Source organism: Crocuta crocuta, unplaced genomic scaffold, assembly GCF_008692635.1.
Source record: "Crocuta crocuta isolate KB4526 unplaced genomic scaffold, BGI_CrCroc_1.0 scaffold655, whole genome shotgun sequence".
Classification (NCBI taxonomy): domain Eukaryota; kingdom Metazoa; phylum Chordata; class Mammalia; order Carnivora; family Hyaenidae; genus Crocuta; species Crocuta crocuta.
Genome location: NW_027528348.1, coordinates 416,827 through 443,712, shown reverse-complemented (window position 1 = coordinate 443,712; position 26,886 = coordinate 416,827). Strand labels below are relative to the sequence as shown.

The window sequence follows — 26,886 nt, the reverse complement described above, 5'->3', positions numbered from 1 at the left end:
AGGGCCAATCCTTGTGAGCTGGAAGGAGCCTGGGTCCCTGAGAATTCTGTGGAATGGAGCTTTCGTTCAGATTGAGGATTTTTACATAGGCAAGAAACTCACTTCTATGGTGTGCAGCCGCTATTATTTTGGATCTCTGCTAACAACGAAACCCAATCCTGATAAAGCATCTATTACGCCATGCACAAAGAGTAGATAACTGTGCAACTCCATTATAATAAAAGTTCTAGAAAATGTAAACTGTAGCTAACAAAAGCAGATTGGCAGCTGCCTGGCCAAGGTGAGGACTGAAAAGGGACCCAGGGAATCCCTTGGGGGATGATGGAAATGTTCCATATTGCAGTGATCATCAGGGCGTACATGCACACCTGTTAAAAACCCACTGCATTAGGTGCTTAAATGGACACAGTTTAATGTACATGAATTATGCTTAAATAAAGTTGATACTTACAAAAGAATATTCCCTTACTGGAGATTACCATAGGTCAGAGGTAAAGGTAATATGATTTTGCATAAAACCGTTACATTTTCTTTTTGGTGTTATCTTTGTAGTGAGCTGTTTTCAATTTTTATTTTTGTAGCTCAACTGTCATGTTTTTGAGCACAACAAAGGGATAGTGTACACTTCTTTGATTGCTAGCATAGAGATCACTAAAGATGGTTAATTTAATGTGAAAGAGTAAAACATTTGACTATTTGAACAGAAAGATCCAGGTTTTGTTTTTTAAAAGCGGCCCTATGCATACGTACACTCACTAAAAAGATCGGAAGGGTATACAAAAAACATCAACAGTGCGTCTCTCGGGATGTAGGGATTATTAGCGATTTTCACTTTCTTTACATCCTTCTGTTGTGTGAAGCAATGAATGGGCACTACTTGTATAATCAAGAAAAAACAACAAATTATTAATTGATGTGGGAAAAAAAGGCAAGGGGAAAAATTAAATTTCTTTATAACTTACAGGCCACTGATAGATCCTTCAGTCAGACAGACCTTCCTCTAGGATGTTAATACTTTGCTAAGGGCAAAAGGCAAATCTTGGCTTAACACTATGCCGATTGATTGATTGATTGGTTGATTGATTGATTTTATTTTTATTTATTTCTGAGAGAGAGAAACAGCAAGAGCAGGAGAGGGTCAGAGAGAGAGAGGGAGATACAGAATATGAAGCAGGCTCCAGGCTCTGAGCTGGCTATCAGCACAGAGCCCGATGTGGGGCTCAAATCCACGAACTGAGAGATCGTGACCTGAGCCGAAGTCGGACGCTTAACCAACTGAGCCACCCAGGCGCCCCAACACTATCCCGATTTAACACTATCCCGATTTCCAGGCTCCTACGTCTCCTTTAACATAGAAAACTTCCTTTGGAAACTTCCTTTACCTCTACTCCACAAATACATGTTAGCAATCCTCCTGCAAGCATATGGCCCCTGATATACATCAAAGGGTCTCATGACTGAGGTTTCAGTAGGCAGGAGTAATGACCTTTTCCTAACCACAGCTAGCCCCCTCAAGGTGCTGGAAACCTTGCTTCCAAAATTCCTCGGAGACTTTTCTTATCCCTGACCCCCTCCCAACCTGAAAGTATACAGTCAGTCACCCCTCGCAACACCAGTGCGGCTCTTTCTGCCCGCAGGTCCTGTCCCTGTGCTTTAAGGAAACCACCTTTTTGCTCCGAAGAGGTCTCACGAATTCTTCCTCGACCGTTTGCTCTGAACCCCAACGTTTCCACATCGTTAATTATGTAACACAAGAAATGTGTGTCCATCTGTCCTTGCTTTGGGCCTCTGACACGGTAGGGCCTCACTCTGTTCATGGACACAAACCAGAGGAGTCAGGCAGTGCACCGTAAGCGAAGAGCTCCAGACTAAGATTCTTGGAACCCGCATCCGCACTCCCGCCTGTGCCAATATTCGCTGCGTTGGAGTGATTTACTTTCTGGATCCCTTTATCTGTGTGACCAAATGGGTAGACTCCATTACTGCCAAAGTGCCTGTTTCTCGGTTTTCAAAAATCCCAACTCTGATGCAAGCTGGCAGGAATGGTGGTTAACTGATCCTGCTTCAAAGGACAGCCGGGGGAAGGATGATGCATGGCCCTCAACCCCCACCTCTCTGGCCCCCCATGAACCACTGTCTGCCCTGGTAGCAGGCACAGATCCACATACGGGCTTCCTGCCAACAAAAATGAAAAGTCAGTCTAAGTTCAGACACAAGGCCAGCAGGAGGCCCCATTAACAGAAGCGTTTCCAGAGCCCTCAATCTAGATTCTTTCTTTTTTTTCTCCCCCAAACACCTTTTGTTCTGGGCAGGATCTCCCGGCTTCTTCATCCGCTACCAGAACCATCCAGTCATTTAAAAACAGTTTTGGAGCAACACAGACTGGGGCTGAGCAATTAGGCGTTGACGATTGACGAGGCCCCTGCTGTCAAGTGGTCATTAGCTTAATGAAGGACTATTAAAAACACATAAATATCTCAACCAACAAAAATAAACAAAGCAGCCAATGGCAGTGTCCTCACTGTGTACGGGGCCTGCCTGTCCGTGAACAATGTCCCACGGAATGTTCCGAAGTAGGGGCGGGGACTGCCTGGGAGCCCCAGTCTGTAGCTGGCTTTCACCCCTAAATCCCCACAAGTGACCACACAAACACACGCCATATTAATTCTAGGAAGTGGTTTTAAATTCTGACGAGAGACAAAGGGGGTTTGCTTTGGTTTCTTGTCTCTTCAGGGTTCTCTTGGTCTTTGCCAGGTCTTTGCCATTTTTACCTGACATGAGGTGAATGAATGCCTGACTGCTTGGCTTTCTTCCTGAGATGCTCAAATTCCTGAAAAGTGGCTTTTGTTACAAAAGAGATGATTCAAAAGTGACTCAAGGGGGGGGATTCATTCACATTGAGGTCTTTTTTCTTTTTCTTTCTTTTCTCTCCTTTCTTCCTTTCCTTTTTTGAAAAGGCATGTGATTCAAAAGTGACTCAAGGGGGGGATTCATTCACATTAAGGTCTTTTTTTCTTTTTCTTTCTTTTCTCTTCTTTCTTTCTTTCTTTCTCTTCCTTCCTCCCTCCCTCCCTCTCTCTCTCTCCCTTTCTTTCTTTCTTTCTTTCCTTTTTTGAAAAGGCAGCTCTAGCAGTTGATTCCAGGGGGAGAAGAAGGATCAGAAAGCACAGCCCAGCTCCCCACTGGCTGTTTCTCTGAGTCAAGTCGAGGGGGGCCCCCGCGACCAAGACTTTTACAGGCAGAGCATGTGGAAACCTTCCCTTCACCCTCCCAAAGCCTCTGGCCAGTAGAAGCTGCTTCTGCAGTTGGACCATTTCCCTTTCCTGGCCATGCTTGTGGCGACTGGGGGGGCGGGGGTGCCTCAGTCGGTCAAGCGTCCGACTTCGGCTCAGGGCATGATCTCACAGTTCGTGGGTTCGAGCCCCACATCGGGCTCTGTGCTGACAGCTAGCTCAGAGCCTGGAGCCTGTTTCGGATTCTGCATCTCCCTCTCTCTCTGCTCCTCTTCCGCTCATGCTCTGTCTCTCTTTCTCTCTCAAAAAATAAATAAACACTGAAAAAAATTTTAAACCATTCTTGGAAAAACATTTGTCCGCAGCAGACTGTTTTTCTACTAAAAAGAACAACTAACCAAACTATCAAACCTACGGAGTAGCGTAATGCAGAGGCAAGGAGTCCCTTTCCGGCTCAAGACCATATAGAAGAGAAATATATGAGTTAATGGAATGCTTTGCTCTCGGGTAAAGCTCCACCATCAAGGTACTTCCCACGCTTTTTAAATATTAATGCTGCCAATTTCCCAAAGAATAAACCACCACCCTTGCCCCAGATTTACAAGTGAAAGCAAACCCCAGTGGGAGAGGAACTCCCCACCACCCACTTTGCTGGGGCAAAGCCGGAAGTGATACACAAGGCTCTCAATTCACTATTCTTCCCTGAAGGGCAGGCACGAACATAGAGCCCACTCTTCAAGATTAGATTCAATGATGCTTGATTAACTCCTCTCCTTGAGCAGAAATTTACTCTAAGGCTGACTTTACCTTAAGAGCACCACAAAGTTCAACAGTGTCTGCATCATCAACCACAGTAATTCGAAAATTCGGAGTCTGCAGAAGTTCTTTGAAGAGAAGGCCATTCTCCATTATTTTGCTGCCTATGGAAAGGTTAAAAAAAAAAAGGCCATTAAGGAAAATGCCAAATCTTAACTACATCTAACCCAGTTTAAAATGTTTTTCTTACTGCGATATGTATATGCATTACAGAAAATGTAAAAAATTCAGAAGCATAGGAATTGAAAATAAAAATATTCCATAATTCTACCACAGACGATCATTAACAACTTGGCATACGTCTTTAAGTTCCTGAAATATGAATATATATAGTTCTTCTTAGAATTGGGAACATAATATATATGTGGCTTCATAATCTTTCTCCATTTTATGGCATGAATAACTTTCACTGACATACTTTCTACATCATCTTAAACAGCTTTCTCATTTACTGTGGAAGTGTATTCTATTTCATCTAAGCATCTCTCAATGGTTACTACGTAGCAGCTCTCTGCTACCGCAAACACCTATGAACCAACGTCTATGTTCACACTTCCAACAGATTCGTGTTCAAAACCACCAACCATGTCCTTTCCATGGGGAAAAGGGTGCATTCCTTTCCACTAATGTCAGGCTTGACCACATGAAGTGCTTGGACTCAAAGCAAACGGGACCTATTTCCGCACCTCTTAACTTTGGGTGCGGTCATGTGATTCGCTGTGGTCAACAGGACACTAGCAGACATGACGCAGGAAACGCATGCAGCTGGCTTGTGCAGAAGTCAGGCTGCTTTCCTTGTACGTCTGCCTTCGTGGTGCGAACATCCCCTGGCTACCGCGCTGGGCAGAGCAGGAAGACGCAGGGGGCGGAGAACCACCCAGCTGAGAGCAGCCGACGCAGGGAGACCCACGGGCATTAGCTGTGCTCATTCTGTATGCCGCAGGGAGACCCACGGGCATTAGCTGTGCTCATTCTGTATGCCACTGAGATGCTGCGATCTGCCTTTGATCACTATGGCAAGAGAGAATGCACACAGACACCAACAACTACTTTCATGGACTAAACAGTGGAAGATGGAAATGCATTCAAAGGGTTCTTGGTTTTGTTACCGCCATGTCCCCTTCCCAGGGGCAGGGCCTGGACTGGGACGGATGCTCTAGTTTTCATGCTTTTTCTCGTCTTGTTTAGGAACTTAGGATTAAAACTAAAACCAAACTAAAGCTTCACACCTAAAGCCTGGTGTGAGATCTGCCCTAATGGGTGAGGGTGCGTTGTGGGACTCAGCTCTGGGAAGGCTCTGGAAATCAGATCATAAACTTCGCAGCCAAGTCCTGGCTCTCCAGTCACACAGAGATGACGGAAAGCTCACCGAGGGCCGCCCTATGTGGGCCCTGCCTGCCTCTAGGTTCACCAGCTCGGTATGGGACTCTCAGGACTGTGGTGGGGTTCAGTAAGAAGCAGGTGTGAAAACAGCCTGTTAGTGCACACAGAAGTCCTATATAATAATGATGGGGATGGCTGACACATACTTAAGACTGATTTTCCCCATTTACAGACAGGAGGCCCAGAGAGGTTTACCAACTTGCCCAGGGTCACACAGCTTACAGGCGGCAGAGCCCAATTCTACCCCAGGTGCTCTGGCTCCAGGGCCCATGCTCTGAGTCTCTTTGCTATGCTTCCTGAGGGCTGGGGGCAGGGTGGAGGAAGATAAACCAGAGAAAAACAAACATCACAGAGCTGGTATTTGCCAATGCAGAAAAAAAAAAAGATGACTGTCGGCAATTACGAGTACACTGTGATTAATGTAATGTCAAAATAATCCAGGGGAGACTGAAAGACGGAGGGTGGAGACACGGCATTCATGACACTGTTCTGCCGCCTTCTGTTTGTTTAAATAAATTTCCCATAATAAAATGTTTAAAGCCTCTACACCCCACACTCAGAAACACATTCTCTATTCTACAAGCATTGCTATTATCTATTATTTAGCTGAGTTCTCCAAATATTAGAACTGTGTCTGTTTGAGCAAACTGTCTTCTTCCTTTTTCAAACAGTCCAGCAGACCACGTGGGCGACTCTGCAATGGGGTTTCATCACCTGGGTTGGGTAAACGCGCCCCCGGCCTCCACATCATGACATCATCACAGTCGTCCTTTTGTGTCCCTCACCATGGGCCACTGCTCCGTGCCCCCAGCCTGAAGGGCTATCGTGAGCATTACAGACAAGCCCCTGGCCCAAGTCACCATAGTCCAGCCGTCAGCTGTTGTGAGCAATCTGACAGACAACAAGCTGGGCAGGGAGAAAGGCGCGCTCTGTGTGCCACTGATAACGGGTGCGGTCTGTCGGTTCCTCTGTGGCTGCAAATTACAGACAATGTCCCTTAGAGAGGTGGGCTTGATTTACAGCAATCCCACCTTTTTTTGGACGTAATTTCAAAAAAATTATTATTTTAAGTCACAGATAGGAAAGCACCAGTCCTAACTGCTGATAAGGCGAGCAGGGACCCATACCGGAACAGGTAACCCCCACAGCCCTGGGAAGGGCTGCCCCCAATGCCACATGAGCAAAAAGACAGGGAAATCTCCTTTCTCTTTCATGCCCAGTTTTAGAGAAAACCAGCTTGTTTAAGAAGTCTCCTTCAAAACCCTCTTTAAGGTTGTGATTCCACATTTGCTTGTGTGTTCGGAAGCTCCGGAAGGAGCTTACAGATCCTTGGCACTTAGCAGATGCTGGATACATAATAGGTTTCGAAAAATATCTGTGAGTTGACAGTTAAAGTCTCCGGTTTTGTTAAGTCAGTTTCAAGAAGGAAGGAACTCTCACCACCAGGGGGCACCACCGCTCACCGTGCCGGTTGGTATTTTTACAAGATCCTGAAAAGAAGGCTGTTTTTTTTCATCTTCCTCCACAGAAGAATCAAGTGGGCTAAAACTGCTGAATCTACCATAACTGAGTTGGTTGCTAATATTATCAAGAAAGGAGATCTGGGTTAGCCACCGTGAGATTATCAAATGCAGGAAAGTTAACGTTGATACAATTATCTAACACACAACTCCTATATTCCAATCTCACAAATGACTGCGAGGCTGTGTTCCACGGCACCTTTCCCCTCCCCCAGCCCAGGATCCCACTGCATTTGGCAGTCACGTCTCATGAGTCATCATTAATCCAGGACCGCTCCTTAGCCTTTCATTCTTTCATGACACTGGCATTTTTGAAGAGTGCAAACCAACTGTTTTGTAACACAGCCTTCACTTTGGGCTTATCTGATGATTTCCTCATGGTTAATTCAGGTTATATAAGACAATTTAAACAATATCACCTCTATGTTCTCTCTTCCTTTCAATGTTTTACTTAATGTAATTCAAGTCACTCTTGCCAACCATTATCCAATCCAGAGAGAAGGCAGTGGACACACCGGATAAACAGAAGCCAGAGGGAAAGAGACATAACTTTGTGTGTGTTCGTCTGTTTTTACAAACCAACAGAGCCTATGTACTCAACTAGAAGCTTTGCTACAATGAAGAGGGCTTAGAGGTATGTAAAAATTCTAGCTAAATCTGTAGGTGGACAGGTTTCAAAGATTGGGGATGACATCTCAGCCTTACAGAATGATTATGGCAACTAGCCATTTCCAACCAACTTAATGTGGGGAACAAAGGCAAAAGAAAAAACTAAATTTCCTTACAACTTGTCCCATTCACAAGTCCTTAAGCCAGGTAGAGTAACCTTCCTCTAGGAGCTCTGCTACCTTGATGTTGATACTTTGTTAAGGGCAAAAGGCAATCTGAGTTTAAGGGTATCCCAACTTCCAGGATCCTGGAAGTCTACTTTAACATATAGAAATTCCTTTGGGGGGCCCTGGGTGGCTCTGTTGGTTGAGCACCTGACTCTTGGTTTTGGCTCAGGTCATGATTTCATGGTTTGTGGGCTCTAGCCCCAAATCTGTCTGCATGTGGGCAGTGCAGAGGCTGCTTGGGATTCCCTGTCTCCCTCTCTCTCTGCTGCTCCCCTGCTCAAAGCTTGCTCTCTCTCTCTCAAAATAAATAAACATTAAAAAAAATTCCTTTGGAACCTTCCTTTATCTCTGTCTCCCAAGATCTATGTTAGTAATCATCCTTCAAGCATATGGCCTCTGATGCACATCTAAAGGATCTCATGACTAACATTTTATTATACAGTTGTAGTAAATGACCTCTCTCTTTTTTTTTATGTTTATTTTTGAGAGAGACAAAGAGACAGAGCATAAGCAGGGGAAGGGGATGGGTAGAAAGAGAGGGAGACACAGAATCCGAAGCAGGCTCCAGGCTCTGAGCTGTCAGCACACAGCTTGACGCGGGGCTGGAACTCACAAACTGTTAAGATCATAACCTGAGTCAAAGTCAGTCGCTTAACCGACTGAGCCACCCATGCTCCCCATAAATGACCTCTTCCTAACCACAGCTAGCCCCCTCAAGGTCCTGGAAACCTTGCTTCCAAATTCCTTAGAGACTTATGCTCTCCCTAATCCCCTCCCAACTTGAAAGTATATAACCTGAGTTGCAGCTCTTTTGCCCCTGGGTCCTGTCCCTGAGCATTAATAAAACCACCTATTTGCACCAAACATGTCTCAAGAATTCTTACTTGACTGTTTGCTCCTGAACTCCAACATTTCCACATCAATCTAATCGCCAAAACTGATTGCCAACTTATTATTGGCAAACAGGATTGAGCTGGAACAATTAATTGTTTAATAAAAATTTTTATTAAACAAACAATTTAAAGTTAAAACAAGTTAAACAATTTGTTGTTAAAAGTAATGACAGAATTTCTCAGGCTACATTAAAATCACAGGTGGATAAAAGAATTAATAGTGAAAGAATAAAACCTATATATAGACTAGTATAATTTTTTTTTGTTCCTGGAAGGATATTTAGAAATTGCTAGCAGGAATTCCGTTTGGGAAGAAGGAGGAAAATCACAATCTTTTTATTTTTTTAATCGATGCTATTGCTATTATGGAGGACCAGCATGTTTCCGGCCTGGCGAATGCATGTGGAAATATGATGTGTTTCCTTTTTCATATTAACCATTCCTGCGACAAGATAGATTACCCTATTCCCTTATTTCTTACCGTTCAAAATGTTGGCATAGAGAATAAGTTATATGAGAAGTTTAATGCTTCTTGTGATAACTGTGAAGGTTGGCCATTTGGTAATTAAGGCTGCAGGATGTTTGCATGACAGATGGATCCTTGGCTATTTCAGACGGTGTCAGGCTGTATTTGATTTAAAATGACCAATCTCACGATTTTATATACATGGCTGAAATCTGTTAAACAATTTGCTAAATAAATGAGATCAGTCATCCAAGTTCACAGTATCTCCCAGTAAGGCAGTGTTAGGTAGGTAGCAGGGTCAGGACTTGTCTCCTCTGCCTGTGAGATCCTGTGGAAGTAAATCAGGGGATGGACTCGGTGACTGTACAGGCTCCTTCCCACGCTGCTAGCCTGTACTTTGCTGGGGTTCTCATGGGTCTGTATGTGAGCGCAACTAGCCCCCTTCCATGAAGAGGTGCTCCTGAGGTGGCCCCGGAGAGCAGAGGAGCCCTTGTATCTTCAGAGGAATAATCCCGAGTCCCTGGCGAGTTGGGGACCCACTAAAAAGGACCCTGTTATTCGGTATCTAAAGAGAATGAGCTTGGAGTCACAGTGCCGACCCAAATCTTGGCTCAGCCGGTAACTAACTGTGTAATCTTGGGTACGTCACTATAACTCCTTAAGATTTCCTGAATGTTCTTATTGTTTTCAACTTTTTAAATAAAAGTTTTTGTTTTAATTCCAGTTAGTTAACATGCAGTGTTATGGTAGTCTCAGGTATACAATATAGTGATTTGACCCTCCCATACATCACCCAGTGCTCATCACAAATGCCCTCCTAATCCCCATCACCTACATAACCCATCATTCCACCCCCTCCCCCCTGCTAACCATCAGTTCTCTATAATTAGAGTCTGTTTCTTGATCTCTCTTTCTCTCTTATTTTTTCCTTTTGCTTGTTTTGTCTCTTAAATTCCACATGAGTGGAATCATATGGCTATCTTTCTCTGACATATTTTGCTTAGCATTATACTCTCCACCTCCATCAATATTGTTGCAAATGGCAAAGCTTCATTCTTTCTCATGGCTGAGTAATATTCCATTCCATTATAGATATAGATATAAAGAGATATAGCTATCTCACATTTTTGCCCACTCATCAATCAATGGACACTTAGGCTGCTTCCATATCTTGTCTACTGTAAATAATACTCAATAAAAATATTGGTCTATGTATCCCTTTGAGTTAGCATTCTTGTATTCTTTAGGTAAATACCTAGCAGTGAGATTGCTGGATCAGAGGTAGTTCTATTTTTAACTTTCTGAGGAAGGTTTGTACTGTTTTCCACAATGGCTGCACCTGTTTGCACTCCCGCCAATGGTGCAAGAGGGTTCCCCTTTCTCCACATCCTCACCAACACCTATTGTTTCTTGTGTTGTTGATTTTACTCACTGTGACAGGTGTGAGGTAGTGGCTCACTGTAGTTTTGATTTGCATTTCCTTGATGATTAGTGATGTTGAGTATCTTTTCATGTCTGTTGGCCATCTGATTGTCTTTGGAGAAATGTCTGTTCATGTCGTCTGCCCATTTTTCAACTGGATTATTTGTGTTGAGATGTTTAAGTTCTTTATATATTTTGGATACTAACCCTTTACCAGATATGTCATTTGCAAATATCTTCTTCTATTCAGTAGGTTGCCTTTTAGTTTTGTTGATTATTTCCTTCATTGTGCAGAAGCTTCTAATTTTGATGTAGTCCCAGTAGGGAGGAACAGAGAGAGAGAGACAAAGAGAGGTAGAATCCGAAGCAGCCTCCAGGTTCTGAGCTGTCAGCACAGAGCCCAACATGGGGCTCAAACTCACGAACTGTGAGATCATGACCTGAGCTGAAGTCAGACACTTAACTGACTGGGCCACCCAGGCACCCCCGTAGTTCTTTTTTAGTGGTGTCTTTATCAGGTTTTGGTATCATGGTAATGATGGCCTCATAGAATGAATTTGGAAGTTTTCCTCCCATTTCTATTTTTTGAAATAGTTTAAGAAGAATAGGTATCAACTCTTCTTTAAATATTTGGTAGAATTCACCTGAAGCCAACTGGCTCTGGACTTTGTTGGGAGGTGGGTTTTAAAAAAGAATTTTTTTTATTTATTTTGAGAGAGAGAGAAGGAGAGCGAGAGCACATGGGAGGAGGGGCAGAGAGAGGGAAGGAATCCGAAGCAGGCTCCACACTGTCAGTGTGGAGCCCGATGCAGGGCCTTATCTCATGATTCTGAGATGATGACCTGGGCAGAAATCAAGAGCCAGATGCTTAACTGACTAAGCCATCCAAGGTGCCCCACAGGAATTTTTTTATTACTGGCTCAATTTCTTGGCTGGTTGTTGGTCTGTTCAAGTTTTCTACTTATTTCTGTTTCAGTTTTAACAGTTTCTATGCATCTAGGAATTGACCCACTTCTTCCAGGTTGGCCAACTAGTTGGTATATAGCTTTTCATACTATTCTCTTCTAATTATTTATATTTCTGTGGTGTTGATTGTTATTTCTCCCCTTTCATTTTGTGATTTTATTTGTGTTCTTTCTCTTTTTGCCTTGATAAGTCTGGCTAGAGGTTCATCAATTTTATTGATTTTTTCAAAGAACCAGCTCCTGGTTTTATTGATATGTTCTATTGGTTTTTAGTTTCTATATTATTTATTTCTGCTCTAATCTTTATTATCTCCTTCCTTCTGCTGCTTTTGGGTTTTATTGTTCTTTTAGCTCCTTTAGGTGTAAGTTTAGGTTGTTTGAGATTTTTCTTGCCTCCTGAGGTAGGCCTGTATTGCTATAAACTTCCTTCTTACAACTGCTTTTGCTGCATCCCAGAGGTTTTGGACCTTTGTGTTTTCATTTTCATTGGTTTCCACATACTTTTTAATTTCATTAAAAGTTAATCCATTCATCGTTTAGTAGCATGGTACTTAATCTCCATGTATCTGTGGTCTTTCCAGATTTTTTCTTCTGGTTGACTTCTGGTTTCATAGCTTTGTGATCAGAAAAGGTGCATGGTATGATATCCATCTTCTTGTATTTGCTGAGGCCTCTTTTGTGGGCTGATACGTGATCTACTCTGGAGAATGTCCTATGTGCACCTGAAAAGAATGTGTACTTTGCTGTTTTTGGATGGAATTTTCTGAATATATCTGTTAGATCCATCTGTTCCAGTGTGTCATTTAAAGCCATGTTTCCTTGATGATTTTATGTTTAGATGATCTGTCCATTGATGTAACTGGGCTGTTAAAGCCCCCTACTATTACTGTATTATTATCAACTAGTTGCCATATATTTGTTATTGGCTGTTCTATGTATTTGCATGCTTCCATGTTGGGTGCGAAAATATTTACAATTGTTATATCTTCTTGTTGGACTGTCCCCTTGATGACACATAGTGCCCTTTTTTTGTGTCCTATTATAGTGGGTTTTATTTTTTATTGTTTATTTTTGAGAGACAGAGAGAGAGACAGAGCATGAGCGGTGGAGGGGGAGAGAGAGAGAGGGAGACACAGAATCTGAAGCAGGCTCCAGGCTCTGAGCTGTCAGCACAGAGCCCCATGTGAAGCTAGAACTCATGAAGTGCAAGATCATGACCTAAGCCGAAGTTGGACACTTAACCTACTGAGCCACCCAGGTGCCCCTACAGCGTTTTTTTTATGTTTATGTTTTGAGAGACACAACATGAGTGGGGGAGGGGCAGAGAGACAGGAGGAAAGAGGACCCAAAGCAGGCTCTGTCCTGCCAGCAGTGAGCCTGATGCGGGGCTCAAATTCACAAGCCACGAGATCATAACCTGAGCTGAAGTCAGATGCTCAACTAACTAAGCCACCCAGGAACCCCTTACAGTGTTTGTTTTAAATTTTTTTTAAAAGCTTACTTATTTTTGAGAGAGAGAAAGAGAGAGAGAGAGCAGGGGCAGGGCAAAGAGAGAGAAGGAAACACAGAATCCGAAGCAGGCTCCAGGCCCTGAGCCAGCTGTCAGCACATAGCCCGACGCAGGGCTTGAACCCACGAACTGTGAGATAATGACCTGAGCCAAACAAAGTCTGATGCTCAACCAAATGAGCCACCCAGGGGCCCCTACGGTATTTGCTTTAAAGTCTCTTTTGTCCAATATTAAGTATTGCTACTCCAGCTCTCTTTTGATATCTTTCTGCATGATAGATGGTGCTCCATCCCCTTACTTTCAATCTGCAGGTGGCTTTAGGTGTGCATACTGATGCAGGCAACATATAGATGGATCTTGTTTTTTTATCCATTCTGACACCCTATGTCTTTTGACTGGAGCATTTAGTCCACTTACATTCAAAGTAATTATTGATAGATATGTATTGATTGCCATTTTATTACTTGTTCTGTGGTTGTTTCTGAAGATTTTCTCTGATCCTTTCTTGTTTTTCTCTCTTTCGTGTTTTGCTGATTTTGTTTAGTGATATATTTGGATTTCTTTAACTTTATTCTTTGCAAGTTTATTAGTGGTTTTTGATATATGGTTGCCATTAGGTTTATATATAACCTCTGCATACGGCAGTCTATATTAAGTTGATGGTCATTTAAGTTTGAACCCATTCTTTGCACCTTTCCTCCCTATGTTTTAGGTGTACGTTATTATATTTTATATTTTTTTTTGGTGAGTTCTTTGTCTGATTAGCCCTATTTCCCACAATGTCTATGCAATTAAACTGAAAAAAGAAAAAGAAGTAACAATGTCCTAACTTGCAGACACGTAGAAGAATCTGGAGCTGTCATTTCCCAGGCATTCTATCTTACTTAAAGGAGCCTGATCTCTCAGAGCTTCCTTTTACGAAGCTGCAAGAAGAAATCACTCACACTGCTGGTACATTTGACGAGGGTGGAAATTAAGTTCTGGAGTGGCAGGTAAGCTTAAACTTGTGCAATGCATCTGCAAATATAGCACTGATACTTTTGTACGAGTCCTTTAATATGGTACGTGGGCCCTCGAGGATTCCAAAGCCCTTTTTAAAAGAAGTGAAAATCTTCACAGCCCCAGTGTTGGAGAAGAGTAGAAAGAGCTTTCTATTGTAGCAAACAGGACAGCCAAGTCCATGCCCGGGTTCTACACAGGTTACCTGACCATGGGGCAGGTAACTTACTCCCAGGTCTTTGGACTATTCCCCCCAAAACAAGAACTATTCCTCCCAATTTTTATCATTCCAATTTTTGGTATATGTGTTGTCGAATTGAGCACTGGAATCCAATGAGGATCTGGATACTGGCATTTGTGAATTTAAAAATTCTGGGTTTTCTAACGCCAGAACAGCCCCACGGTGGATGTAATCACCTGTTTGCCTGTGGAAGCAACTTTGCATTTTTGTGTTTAACCCTGATAATTCATTACTGGGTCACGGCAGGTTGGAATGGTCTGCTGGCCTTTACTTCATCCTGGAGGTTGTTGAAACATCTTATATAACCCCCCTCCTCCTCCCCTGCCGAATATCCACTGCAGGAATGCAATGGGGGCAAGCAAGAGTCCACTATAAAGAGTAACAGAAGTTGAAAACGTAGGTCTTGTAACACCGGGCGTCAGGGCCCCCCCCAACCCCGCAGCAAGCTCACCGATGGTGGTCTCACAGAACTTCTCTGCTGCCACCTCACTGGCGATGTTGGCTCCCATAAGCACGCTGACGTCGATGCCCATCTTCTCCCGGATGATGTCAGAAATGAGCTTAAGCCCCTCAGGGCCCTCGTCTATGCCCTGTAAGGAAGTCAGCGAGTCAGGGGAGGACAAACCATAGAAAGAAAGGGGTGTGACATGTCACTCTGTAAGTAACGTTGATTCAGGCAACAGACGGCACATGCAACGTGAAAAACAGTGCTCACAGGAGTCATGTACACACCGTGTGTATAGTTTTAAGAGAATAAGATTAAAACGGAAAGAAAATGAACATGTGTAACCACCAGGAACATGACCTACACCACTGACGTCCTGTGTGTCCCTTCCCAAGTCCATCCCCCTTCTCACTACCGGTACCTCGGCCCTACCAGGGTGAGCCACTCTCCTGAAGGCTGTCCACTCTGCTCCCTTCTGTTCTTGGCCATTCTGCCACCTAAAGCTCTCCCTAAATACGTTAGCCCATTGGGCCTGCTTTTGAAAGCCTATGAGTGCAACTATACCATTTGTCTGCGATGGGCTGTCTGGTGCTGCATTATCAGTTTAGAGATGCATCCATGTGGGTGCGTGAATCTTCTGGTTTGTTCTTATCTAGCACTATGTCATATTCCCATTATTCACTTATCCAGTCTATCAATGACTGACGTGTGACTTGTTCCAATGTGCTTTCATAAACGCTCATCCACAACCCAGTCTCTCTAGGGGTTCTTTTAATTTTTTTAATGTTTATTTATTTTTGAGAGAGAGACAGAGCACGAGCAGGGGAAGAGCAGAGAGGGGGGACACAGAATCCAAAGCAGGCTCCAAGCTTCAAGCTGTCAGTACAGAGCCCGATGTGGGACTCGGAACTCACAAACTGTGAGATCATGACCTGAGCTGAAGTCGGCCGCCCAACCGACTGAACCACGCAGGCACCCCTCTCTAAGGGTTCTTTACGGTTTTTATGATGTGGCCCCCACCCCTGGTGGTTTGGTGAAGTTTTATGGACTCATTCTCGGAATCTGATATGCAGAAAGCAAAACGCAGGAGATTACCCAGGAAGCCAATTATGTTGAAATTTAGTTATCAAAATGTTAAAAAAATACATACACACAGATTTGTGATAAGGCAATATACATGCTATTTCATTAATGCAACTAGAAAGATGATACGGCATGTTTAACAATTACTGTGATTTCATGGTAGTGATCAGCATATATGACACCTTGAGATAGCGGAAGCCATTGTACAGTGGTAGGAAAATACCTGCAACTTCTATGGACAACGGGGCCACAGGCCCTGCTAATGCACTGTTACGGAGAGCCTGGCTTGTGGCTGGCATTCGAAACCAAAAGGAATGCCCATTTTAGTTAGAGGTTAGAATGAATAAAAACGTAATTTTTCTCCCCACACTTAAGTCAGTGAACCTCCTGAATTCTGTCTGTGGCCCTCTGGGGGGTGGTTTGGGGACCTGCAGTTAAAAACTCCCTCTTTGGGGACTATAAATCAGGAGTGGAAACAAATGAGGATTAATTTCCCAGCAACACAAACCACCAGTGTTCTCTACAATGCAAGCAGAGACCCACGTACTGGACAGGAAGCTTCTTTCTGACAGCGAGCCTCAACAGGAGAAGCCCGCCCTCACACTGCAACCACCTCTAAAACCCGTCTTGACCGAGAGCAGCCCCCACCTAATGCTGAGCTCAGCTAGCCTCCTGGAATGTGTTATCAATTACCTTCTAGGCATCTTTAAAAAAAAAAAAACCACAAGAAAACACAGAACTTCCATAACCTCTCTTTCAGATCCTATTTCCAACAGACGGAAGTGAGAGGCCGTGAAACTGCCCTGTAACCAAAGTCCAGCAATGCTTCCACGCCGGGGGTCTGAGGCGCGTTACCTTGATGAGGGTGATGCCCAGTGCTTTCTTGGGCACTCTGCCGGTGATCTCGTCACAGATTCTGTGAATGAACTGGTGAGGAATGACAAACACCAGCAGATCTGCATCCTGCACGGCCTCGCTGAGGTTTGGGACGGCAACCTGCAGTGGGGAGGAAGGGGAAACGGTTACGCCGTCACCGAAATATGCCTAGCCGTGATTTCATCCACTGACCGTTGATCAGATGCCTACTGTGTGCAGCATAAGGTGCAGACAGATGGGAAAGGCACACCTGCCTGTGCTCTACCTGCTCATTCACGACCTGAAGCTAGAAGGGCGCTGTCGCTGTCTGTTGCTGTGGCTTATCAGGTGGGCGGGTGACTTACCTTCTCCATGCCTCAGTCTCCTTACCTGTGAAAGGGAGTTGTAATAATGCTGTGTGGGTTGTTCTCTATTGCTCTCCTGGTCCCCCAATCCATTTTCTGTCCTTCTTTGTCTGCTCTATTCCCCAGGAGGCTACCTTTTTCTTGTTTTTTCTTTTCTTTTCTTTTCCTTTTCTTTTCTTCTCTCTCTCTCCCCCTCCCTCCCTCCCTTCCTTCTTTTCCTTCTTATTTCAAAGAGACAGGGTGTGAGCAAGGGAAGGTAGAGAGGGAGAGACAGAGAATCCTAAGCAGGCTCCACACTCAGTGCAGAGCTCTCAAACCCGGGGCTCTATCCCACAACCCTCGGATCATAACCTGAGCCGAAATCCAGAGTCAGATGCTCAACCGACTGAGCCACCCGGGTGGCCCTCCCCCCCTCCCTGCTTTCTGTGGACTTTTTTCCCTGGGGGCCCTCGGTCTCGGCCTTCCACTTGGCCTCAGCCAAAGCGGGGTACTGTCAGGAGATGCAAGGTGAGAGGAGAGACAGGTCAGGGTATTTGTCAGCCTCCTGGGGCTATTCCCGCCCTGGCTCACAGGGGTACTGGCTTGGCCTCCTTCTACAGTGATACCTCCTGGCAGGTAGTCTCTCTCCCATGTCGCTAAGCTCTGGCCTGGTGAGACTGGTCTGCCCCCTTGGCCTTTCAGGGATGGTTATGACTTCCTGCTGTTGCGAAACTCTGAGCACTCCAGCAAGACCTTTTGGTTTCCTCAACTCTGACCATATGTCTATAAATAGACATATCCCCCCGCTAAACTCTCCTTGGTTCGACACTTTGAGAGCACTGTGGTGAAGAGTAAGTGATACAGATCAGGTTTGGCCCTTGGTATGTGCTCGATGCCTCTCAGCTATTATGGTGGCCGCTTCCCTTCAGCTAAATATGAAGATGGGTTTTAGAATTTAACACAGGCAGGGGCGCCTGGGTGGCTTAGTCGGTTAAGCGTCCGACTTTCGCTTAGGTCATGATCTCGCGGTTCGTGGGTTCGAGCCCCGCGTCGGGCTCTGTACTGACTGTCAGCTCAGAGCCTGGAGCCTGTTTCAGTCTGTGACTCCCTCTCTCTCTGACCCTCCCCTGCTCACGCTGTCTCTCTCTCTCCTAGAAATAAATAAAAAATATTTAAAAAAAAAAAAAAAGAGAATTTAACACAGGCAGAGAAACACATATGCACACACAAACACACACACACGAGCGGAAGTAAAGGCAACCGGTGAAGATGTAGGGCCACGTGATCTCTAGCAGACTGATCACTGTTCCCCAAGGTCGGTCCTCACCTTCTTCCTCAGCACAAGAAGCCCCAGTTTGCGGCAGGGCTCACAAATGCCCAGAAAGGTTACATTCCCAGGCTCCCTTGCAGCTAGGTGCCCCATGTGATTAGGTTCTGGCCAATGGGGTGTCAACGGAAGCACTGTGTGTGACTTCTGGGAAATGCCTTTTGCCGGGGGGGGGTGGGGGGAATGTGAAGAGATGGCTGGACTATGAGGAAGAAACCAAACACTGAGATGGCAGAACAGGAGAATGACAAGAGTCCCTGACACCATTAATACATCACTGAAACGGTAAACCTCTTTCAAGCAAGACAAGGAAAAGCAAACATTTACTATGCTTAGGTCACTGCTATGACACGTTTTCTGTCACATGTACCTGAACCAGACTATAACTGATATTCCCATCAAGCATTCCCAGTTCCCAAAATGAAGGACTGGAGGAAGAGTCTTCCCCGAGGAAGTGCTAGCTACCACGGGAGCATCATTCGGGAATTCGGGATGGCTAAGCCTCCGAGTTTGGGCGTTGTGATGGAGACTGCCAACTCCTCGCCAAAATTCCTCTTGCCTTCCTCCATAATCACAGAGCTGGAAGCTGCTCATGGGGCACCTGGTGAGGGACTACCTTTCCCAGCAGCCCCTGTGGCTGCATAGGCCAAGTTCCCTTGCATCTGGAGTTTCTACCTCCTCCAAAGGAGCAATTTCTTGTTCTGTTCCTTTGCCTCCCGATGCCAATTCCCAGCTGCTCCATCCTTTACTGACAACTCTCTTTATGCCCTTATATTTGCCTGTGGTTCCACTCAATCCCCTTCCAGCCTTCGTAGAACCTCTGACCCTGGGGCGCCTTGGTGGCTCAGTCAGTTAAGCGTCTGACTTCGGCTCAGGTCATAATCTCACGGTTCGTGGGTTTGAGCCCCATGTCGGGCTCTGTGCTGACAGCTTGGAGCCTGGAGCCTGCTTCAGATTCTGTGTCTCCCTCTCTCTCCCCCTCCCCCGCTCGCACTCTGTCCTCTCTCTGTCTCTCAAAAGTGAGTAAGTGTAAAAAAATTTTTTTTTAAACTCTGACCCTTCACTCCGCCTTGTGTTACCAGCCTTACTTAGGCGAGGATTTTTACTCGGTACACTCTCATACGGTGCCTGGCAGCCTGAGTTTTAGTTAAACTCTTTCTTCTTCTCTAGACCTATGGTTCCTCCCCCTCTTCCCCTTCTATCCTCAACACACACACGCACACGCACATGCACATGTGCACACATGTGCATTCACCTCCATTTTCACCTCTTAAGGGCATTTCCCAACATGGTGAAATGGAAAAGACACCAGAACCAAAGAGAAAACATGGAAAAGACGTACATTTGAATCCCCTATCTGCAAATGATCAGCTGTGTGACCTTGGACATGTGATGTATCTTCACTGACCTTCATCACCCCATATATGAAGAGGTATAAAAATCACTTTTCCTACCCAGATACTTCGCAGAGAGCCTTCAAATTAAATAACATAAATGACAGCACTTCAAAATGATATGAAACAAATGAAAGAGATTATCAAAAAATCTACCTGCTTCCCACGAATTCTTTCCTATTTCTTTATTTATTAAATTTTAGGAAGAGAGAGTAGGGGAGAAGGGCAGAGGGAGAGAGAGAGAGCAAGAGAGAATCCCAAGCAGGCTCCACACTCAGCATGGAGCCCAATGCAGGGCTTGATCCCATGATCCTGGGATCATGACCTGAGCTGAAATCAGGAGCCGGACGCTCAACCAACGGATCCACCCAGATGCCCCAAATTCATATATGTTAAAGAGTCCACCCATCCTGTGTCCCTTGTTAAAAGACATTCAAGGAAGCCACCAGCTGGTCTGGATTTCCTTCTGTCTCTTACATTTCCTTCTTCCATAAATCAAACAACCTTGTTGGTGGCTGAGAATGTGACGGGTCTCTAGAACAAAGGACTGGGGACTCACTCAGCACGCACAGACATTCTTCCACTCTCTTCGGTGGAGAGCTGAGGGCTTAGCCCTCAGGAGCAATGTGAAATACGAGCTGTATTTGTATGGTACATATGGTCCATTCACAGAACACTATTCCTCTTATACGGTATCAAAAGAGCTCTCCTAAACTAACCCAGTAACTGGAATACCCTCTTGCAGAATAAAACCTTTAGCCAAGACTTTGTCTATCTTTTACACTCAACAAAATCACACAACACCTTCAGAAATGCTGACCTATTTTGCAGGCCTTCTGTCAAAATCTTTCTGAGGGTATCCACTGAAAGCTCCTGAAATACATTCAGAAAGACAACTCAGAACAAGAGGGCTTGTCTTTCCTAGGTAAGGAGGAAAAATAATCAAGTCGGAACCAAGGCATCATGGTTGGTCCACATAATGTTCAGACTTTCAGGGATCCTGGGCTCTTGGTCCATGATTTTATACACACACACACACACACACACACACCCCTCATATACTGTACAGTACTATATATAAAATCATTTAAGACAGAGCTGGTAAAATGTATATGGAGAAGCCTAATGGTTCTTTTGGATTCGTATCCAAAAGATTAGTTATCACTATATAGTATATGGACACCCTGGCCAGGCTCGATCCGGTTAGCTAACTGGACACCCGTAGGGGACTCCTCTACATTCTTGAAGGAGTGAGTATTTAGATTAAACACAACAGCATGTGAGTAACACACGTAGCAAAGTTATAGCCGGCACAGAGCAGAGGTTGAAAAATATTATGATTCCCTCCTGTTCTTCTAATCCATGCTTTGGTCAAGATCGTAAGTGAAACGTATACCCTTGGCTCTACATTCAGAAAAATGATTCTTAAGATACAGACGACCTTATCTGATGGGTATTACATAAATATACCACTGCTGGTAAGTGAGGCTGCTTCTCGAGAAACGCAACTGATAACTGCCTGGACTCCCCAATACTACACCTGTAAATATGAAATCATGTAGACCGGTGGTGTCCAAAAGGGTGGTTCATGAAGCCACAGCATCACCATCACCTGGGAACTTGTCAAAAAGCAAATGTACGAGGGGCGCATGGGTGGCTCCGTCTGTTAAGCATCTGACTTTGGCTCAGGTTATTATCTCGCAGATTGTAGGCTCAAGCCCTGTGCTGACAGCTCAGAGCCTGCAGCCTGCTTCGGATTCTGTGTCTCCCTCTCTCTCTGCCCCCCTCCCACTGGCACTCATTCTTTCTCTCAAAATAAATACACAAACATTCTCTTAAAATGTGAATCCTCCAACATGCTGGGGGAGTCCAGATTGGTACAACTACTTTGGAAACCAGTGGCGTGATGCAGTGAAATTATAGTTGTGTGTTCCCAGTGACCCTGTGACCCCACCCCTACGAACACCGTCCATAACAGCAAACAACTGGAAACCATCCAAATGTCCATACAGGAGAATGCATACATTCACTTTCTTGAACCTACAAGGCTTCAGATATCAACAGAGTCCTGGGAGTAACTGATTCCTCCTTTCCTCCTCTGTCCACACACAGAGATGTGGGTTAGGGTTAGGGTGGAATCAATCAGTGTGGGGGTCGGGCTCTGAGTGGCAATGGCTGTTGACTCCTCTAGGTCAGTTCCTTCCCTTCCTCCTCCTCCCTCCTGGCTCCCATGCTCCTGGTACAGGCTTCAGCTTCACAGAACTACTTGGCAGGTTCCCCTCCCCCAACACTCCCTCAGTACTGCACCAGGAACTGCAAGAGCAGAAAACTAGAAAGTCAGGTTCAAGCACTGGGGAATGAACAGGTACATCAGGGCCTGGCACAAAGCACAGTGGAAGGAATGTACCAAGAGAGCATGTGGTTTACAGAAGGGAAGGAGCCATCGATCTGGCAAGAATGAGAAGTGAAACTCAGGAATTTCCTACTCCAGGCATGGGTCAGAGATGACCTCAGAGGCCTTCCACTGCAGTGGGAACAGCTGCCTCCTTTGTTCTTCCCCTCGGATATTTGGACAACTTAACTTCTGAGCTCAGAACCGTAGGGCTCCTTCCTCTGCCTGCCAGCAACACCAAGAATAACCGCCTGGCCCCCGCGCGGTGACACAGAGGAGAAAGTTCTCATTGTCCAAAAGACAATGGATCCAACAGGATGTGTCCACCAGGAATCAAACCCTAGCCTGTAGCCATTTGACCCTGAGCAAGCTCATTATCTTCTCTGAGCCTCAGTCTCTTCCACCATAAAATCAGAATCATCGCTCTAATAGGAAAACTAATAGTATCAACCTAAGAGGATTACCAAAAGCATTAAATGAGACAAGATATATAAACTACTTAGCACAGTGCTTGACACGGATATACCCTGTAACCAAACGCCATAACCAAACGCCAAACAATAGGGGCGCCTGGGTGGCTTGGTCGGTTAGGCATCTGACTCTTGATTTTGGCTCAGGTCAGGATCTCACAGGTTGTGAGATGGCGCCCCACATCAGGCTCTGCTCTGACAGCCCAGAGCCTGCTTGGGGGAGGGTCTCTCTCTCCCCCCACTCTTTCTCTGCCCCTCCCCTACTCATGCTCTCTCTCTTTCTCAAAATAAATTGGAAGGAAAAAAAAGGCCAAACAACAATCTTCAGTGAGCAAGGTCTTTGCATCTCTGAACTTCCTGGCATTCATCAGTGTACAGATCTGTCCCCCTGCTGGGCTCCTGGAGGGGAGCGGTCATCATACTCCCCCTTCCTGTCTCTGGCAACTGCCGCTGTGCTTTGCGTGCTCTGTACACGTACACGCTCGCTCAAAAAGGCTGATAAGTGAGTATGCACAGGGAAGAGGATTTCATTCGCAAAGTAGATGAGTTTGTCTGGTTAACCAGAGAATCAGGCGAGGTGGAGCCAGGCAGTCACAATGGTCTGGTTTTCAGACGCTTACAGAAAACCACCAAAGGGGTGAATCCGGCACAGATTCCACGCACCTCAGACTAGCAGCACAGTACACGCTTTTGTTCCTTTTGCTCATTTCTTCCTCCCCCACTTCCTGGAAGTTACTGGAATGAGGCCAGGCAATTACCTGTATTCTTCCCTCTTGGCCTAATAAGCTTGAATTTTAAACTGTCAGTCTTAAAATTTTCTATTTTCTCCAATCTCCTCATGTAATTTAGGCCTTGACCCTGATTTTAATTACAGACCGCTGCATTAGCTGTCCTCATGAGTAAATCAAAGTCTACGCACTTAGAAAGGGGATATCAGGACTGGGGCATCGCAAGTGGCCGACGGCAAAGGTTGTTAGTTCCAGCTTTGATGGGACCAACGTTTTGAATGCCAACAAAGTAGCCTGCTATGGGCTGAATTGTGTCCCCTCCCTCCAAAGGTCATATGTTGAATTCCTAACCCTAGCACCTCGGAATATGACTGTATTTAAAGACAGGGTTATTGCAGAAGTAATTACATTAAAATGAGATCATTAGAGTAACTAATATGTTAATATAACTGACTGGTGTCCTCGTAAGAAGGGGAGATAATGTCACCGACACACAGAAGGAAGGCCATGTGAAGCCACAGGAAGAAGGCGGCCATGTAGAAGTCAAAGAGAGCCTCAGAAGAGAAACCAAACCAGGTGACACCCTCATTTGGACTTGAACCCTCCAGAAAATAAATTTCTGTCATTGAAGTCAAATTTCCTATTGTACTTTCTTATGGCAGCCCTAGAAAACTAATAGAAAGCCCATCTTCAGAGGCAGGCACACCAAAACTGACCAAGCCAAGACACTGGTGGTAGAAAGGAACAAGGGAGGGAGGGAGGCAGGTAGCTTTCCCATTTCCCTAAGCCCCACGTATGAACTCAGCCAAGCGTAACTTTCAGAACTGACCAAAAAATACTATCTATTCCAAAGTCTTACCACATTTTCTGGCAGCTTGTGTCCAGGGAGATATTTCACATTCTCATGGTCATTATTTATAATGTCTGTCAGTTTTCTCCCATTAACAGTTTCTTCAAAGACCCACATCTTGACTGTGGAGGCAAACTTCTTAAGTTTCTTGACATTATTACCAATTATTTTTGCAACAGCTGAACCCCTATGAAAGAAACAGTGAAAGAGAAAGAAATTAAACTCACTTGGGCAGAAGAGAAAAAGTATTCAATTAGAATTCAGAAGAAACCTGTTCTGATTCTGATTCAAGCGCTGGATTTATAACATTAGATGTGAGGTCATATCAGCCACAAGCCTTTTGAAGCTTAGTTATTTTCACCTGGAAGGAATACCCCCCTCCCCCACCCTCGCCTGTGCTCAGGAAAGACCCAGCATTTGGTACAAGGTGACAAACATCACCCCTTGACACTAGTAAGCATTAACTTATCTTGGAAGAGAGTATCACAGGTAGGAGAGAAACCCACCTAAAAGATGACATAAAAATAACCCCCAGAGGGTACTCCAAGCCTTCCAGGCAACCAGGCTGTATTTCAAATCCATCAGGAGATTAAAATGTGTATTTGGTCCCCGCAGCAGACATCCACCCAGCCAGCCTCTCACCCCAACAGACTCCCGGTTTATCCTGCATCTCTGTTCACCAAGCACATTCTGGCAACTAATCGGTGTCCTGTAGGCTTTGCTACAGGGGAGGAGAAGCCTCTCCAACCAGTTAACACCAGTCCTCTGGACAAGGGCCACAGGTCTGGGGCCGGCAGCCGATGCCGCAGTGCTGGCCCTGGTCAGCCCAGGCACCTGCACCCATCCCACAACGCTGAGTGCACAGTGGGCCCGCTGATCAGCCAGGGTGACTGTGAATGGAGAAAGTCACTTTTCTGGTGCAGGAAGCAAGTCCTTTTTCCTCGTTCACGTCTCTGAGTGGGCGGTAAGCTTTTGAGAGCCGTTTCTCTACTGGATCACCGGCATCTAGCCCAATGCGTTACACACAGCAGGTGCACGGTAAATATTTGATAACTGGGATGAACGAGTGAATGGGTGATTGACTGAATGAAGTTATTGGTGAGACCAGGGAGGAGGCAGAACAAGATCCCTGATGACCTCGCATGTAAGGTAACTGGAGTTTCCCTACTTATTTTCATCATGCCATTTTTAGCACCAATGAACCCCCAAGAATGTACAGACATGGTCCGGTGGGCTTAGTGCTTAACAGTTGCAACATTCATTTGAATTTTCTGAACTAACTCATTTCAGCAGATGCTACAGGTTCGCCTTTGGTTGCAGATGCTTGGCTTCCTCCAAGAGGAATTTGTAAAGACGGAAGCCAGTGTGTTCCAGTAAGATCACGGGGAGGGATCTGGTGGTTCCAGCTTATTTTCCCACTGGATTTACTAGATTTGGATTCCTAGTGCCTAATAGCACACCNAAGCCCCCCCCCCCTCCCCCATCAGTTTGCCACTTGCCCAGAACCTCACTTGCTCCCTGTGACCTTCTGGGAGTTACTCAATACCCAGAACACTGTGAGCCTGAGCTGTTACCTCCACTGGAGTTCACGAGCAGCTGTTTCTCAGATTAGCATTAAGGTGATAGTGATCCTGGGGAGAATCTTGGCCTCTCTTATACAAAGTGTCAGGAGAACTGGATTAACAGGTATTTAGCTAACAAATTGTCCTGCTGGCATCGAGTAAGAATGTCAAGGGTAAAGCCACAGAGCTTTGATATGTACAGCTATTGTCTTGTGAGGGAGGGCAGCACCAAAGTTTGGGACCTGCGGAGCAGAGCAGTGCTCGCCATGCTGGTGGCCCGTAGGTCCCTGATCCGACTCCGGACATACAGATTTCACTGGTCTGGGGTGTGGCTGAGGCCTGAGGGTTTCTAAAGCTCCCAGGTAATCTAATTTATGGCCAAAGCTGAGAACAACTAGCTTGGTTTATCCATTTATCTTAGGAAAGGGAAGGTGACTAGGATCAAGGGAAGAAGCAAAGGGATTTAATTCAAGGACAAATCTAGCAACGGGAAGAAGAAAAACCCTCCAGTGTCTGTAAGATCTCGTCTTGTTCTTCCCAAGTAACTTCCACAATAAACTCTTTTGTTTTTAAGATCAGGACTTAAAACACGGTGTTTTATGGTGTTAAGCTTCTTTATAATCTAATAAAATCTCCACGTTGAACCACATATTTTGTTTGCTGTCCACCTTTTTTTAAAAACATTTATTCATTTTTGAGAGAGAGAGGGAGACAGAGCATGAGCGGGGGAGGGGCACAGAGAGGAGGAGACGCAGAATCTGAAGCAGGCTCCAGGCTCTGAGCTGTCAGCCTGGATGCCCCGATGCAGGGCTTGAACTCACAGACTGCGAGATCATGTCCTAAGCTGAAGTCTGACTTAGCTTAACTCAGGCTTAACCCACTGGGCCACCCAGGTGCCCCTGCTGTCCACCATTCTTCTGTGTTGATTATAAAACCTCGACGAGTATAATCCACCTCAACATAATTAAGGCCATGTATTATGAGCCCTCAGCTGACATTACGCTGAATGTTCTTACCATCAAAAATGTGGAAGGGGGCAGAGCGAAGCTTTTTATTTTAGGAAATAAATGTTTATTGTTTGTTTTTATTTAGTATTTATTTTTTAATTTTTATTTTTATCAAAGATGTTTAGTACCTTAATTTGTGGTGGTT

At 45.1% G+C, this 26,886-nt stretch overlaps 1 protein-coding gene across 1 annotated transcript in view; it reads right to left on the bottom strand.

Moving 5' to 3' along the window:
* Positions 1–24,354, bottom strand: part of GPD1L (glycerol-3-phosphate dehydrogenase 1 like) — a 43,071-nt gene extending 18,717 nt beyond the window's left edge. Inside the window, exons 1-4 of the mRNA XM_077753695.1 lie at positions 24,182–24,354; positions 16,668–16,808; positions 14,736–14,874; positions 4,041–4,153 (exon numbers count right to left, since the gene is read on the bottom strand). Of these exons, the coding sequence (XP_077609821.1) occupies positions 4,041–4,153; positions 14,736–14,874; positions 16,668–16,808; positions 24,182–24,289 (501 nt within the window). The 5' untranslated portion in view covers positions 24,290–24,354. The remainder of the gene's footprint in view (positions 1–4,040; positions 4,154–14,735; positions 14,875–16,667; positions 16,809–24,181) is intronic.
* Between the last annotated feature and the right edge of the window lie 2,532 nt (positions 24,355–26,886).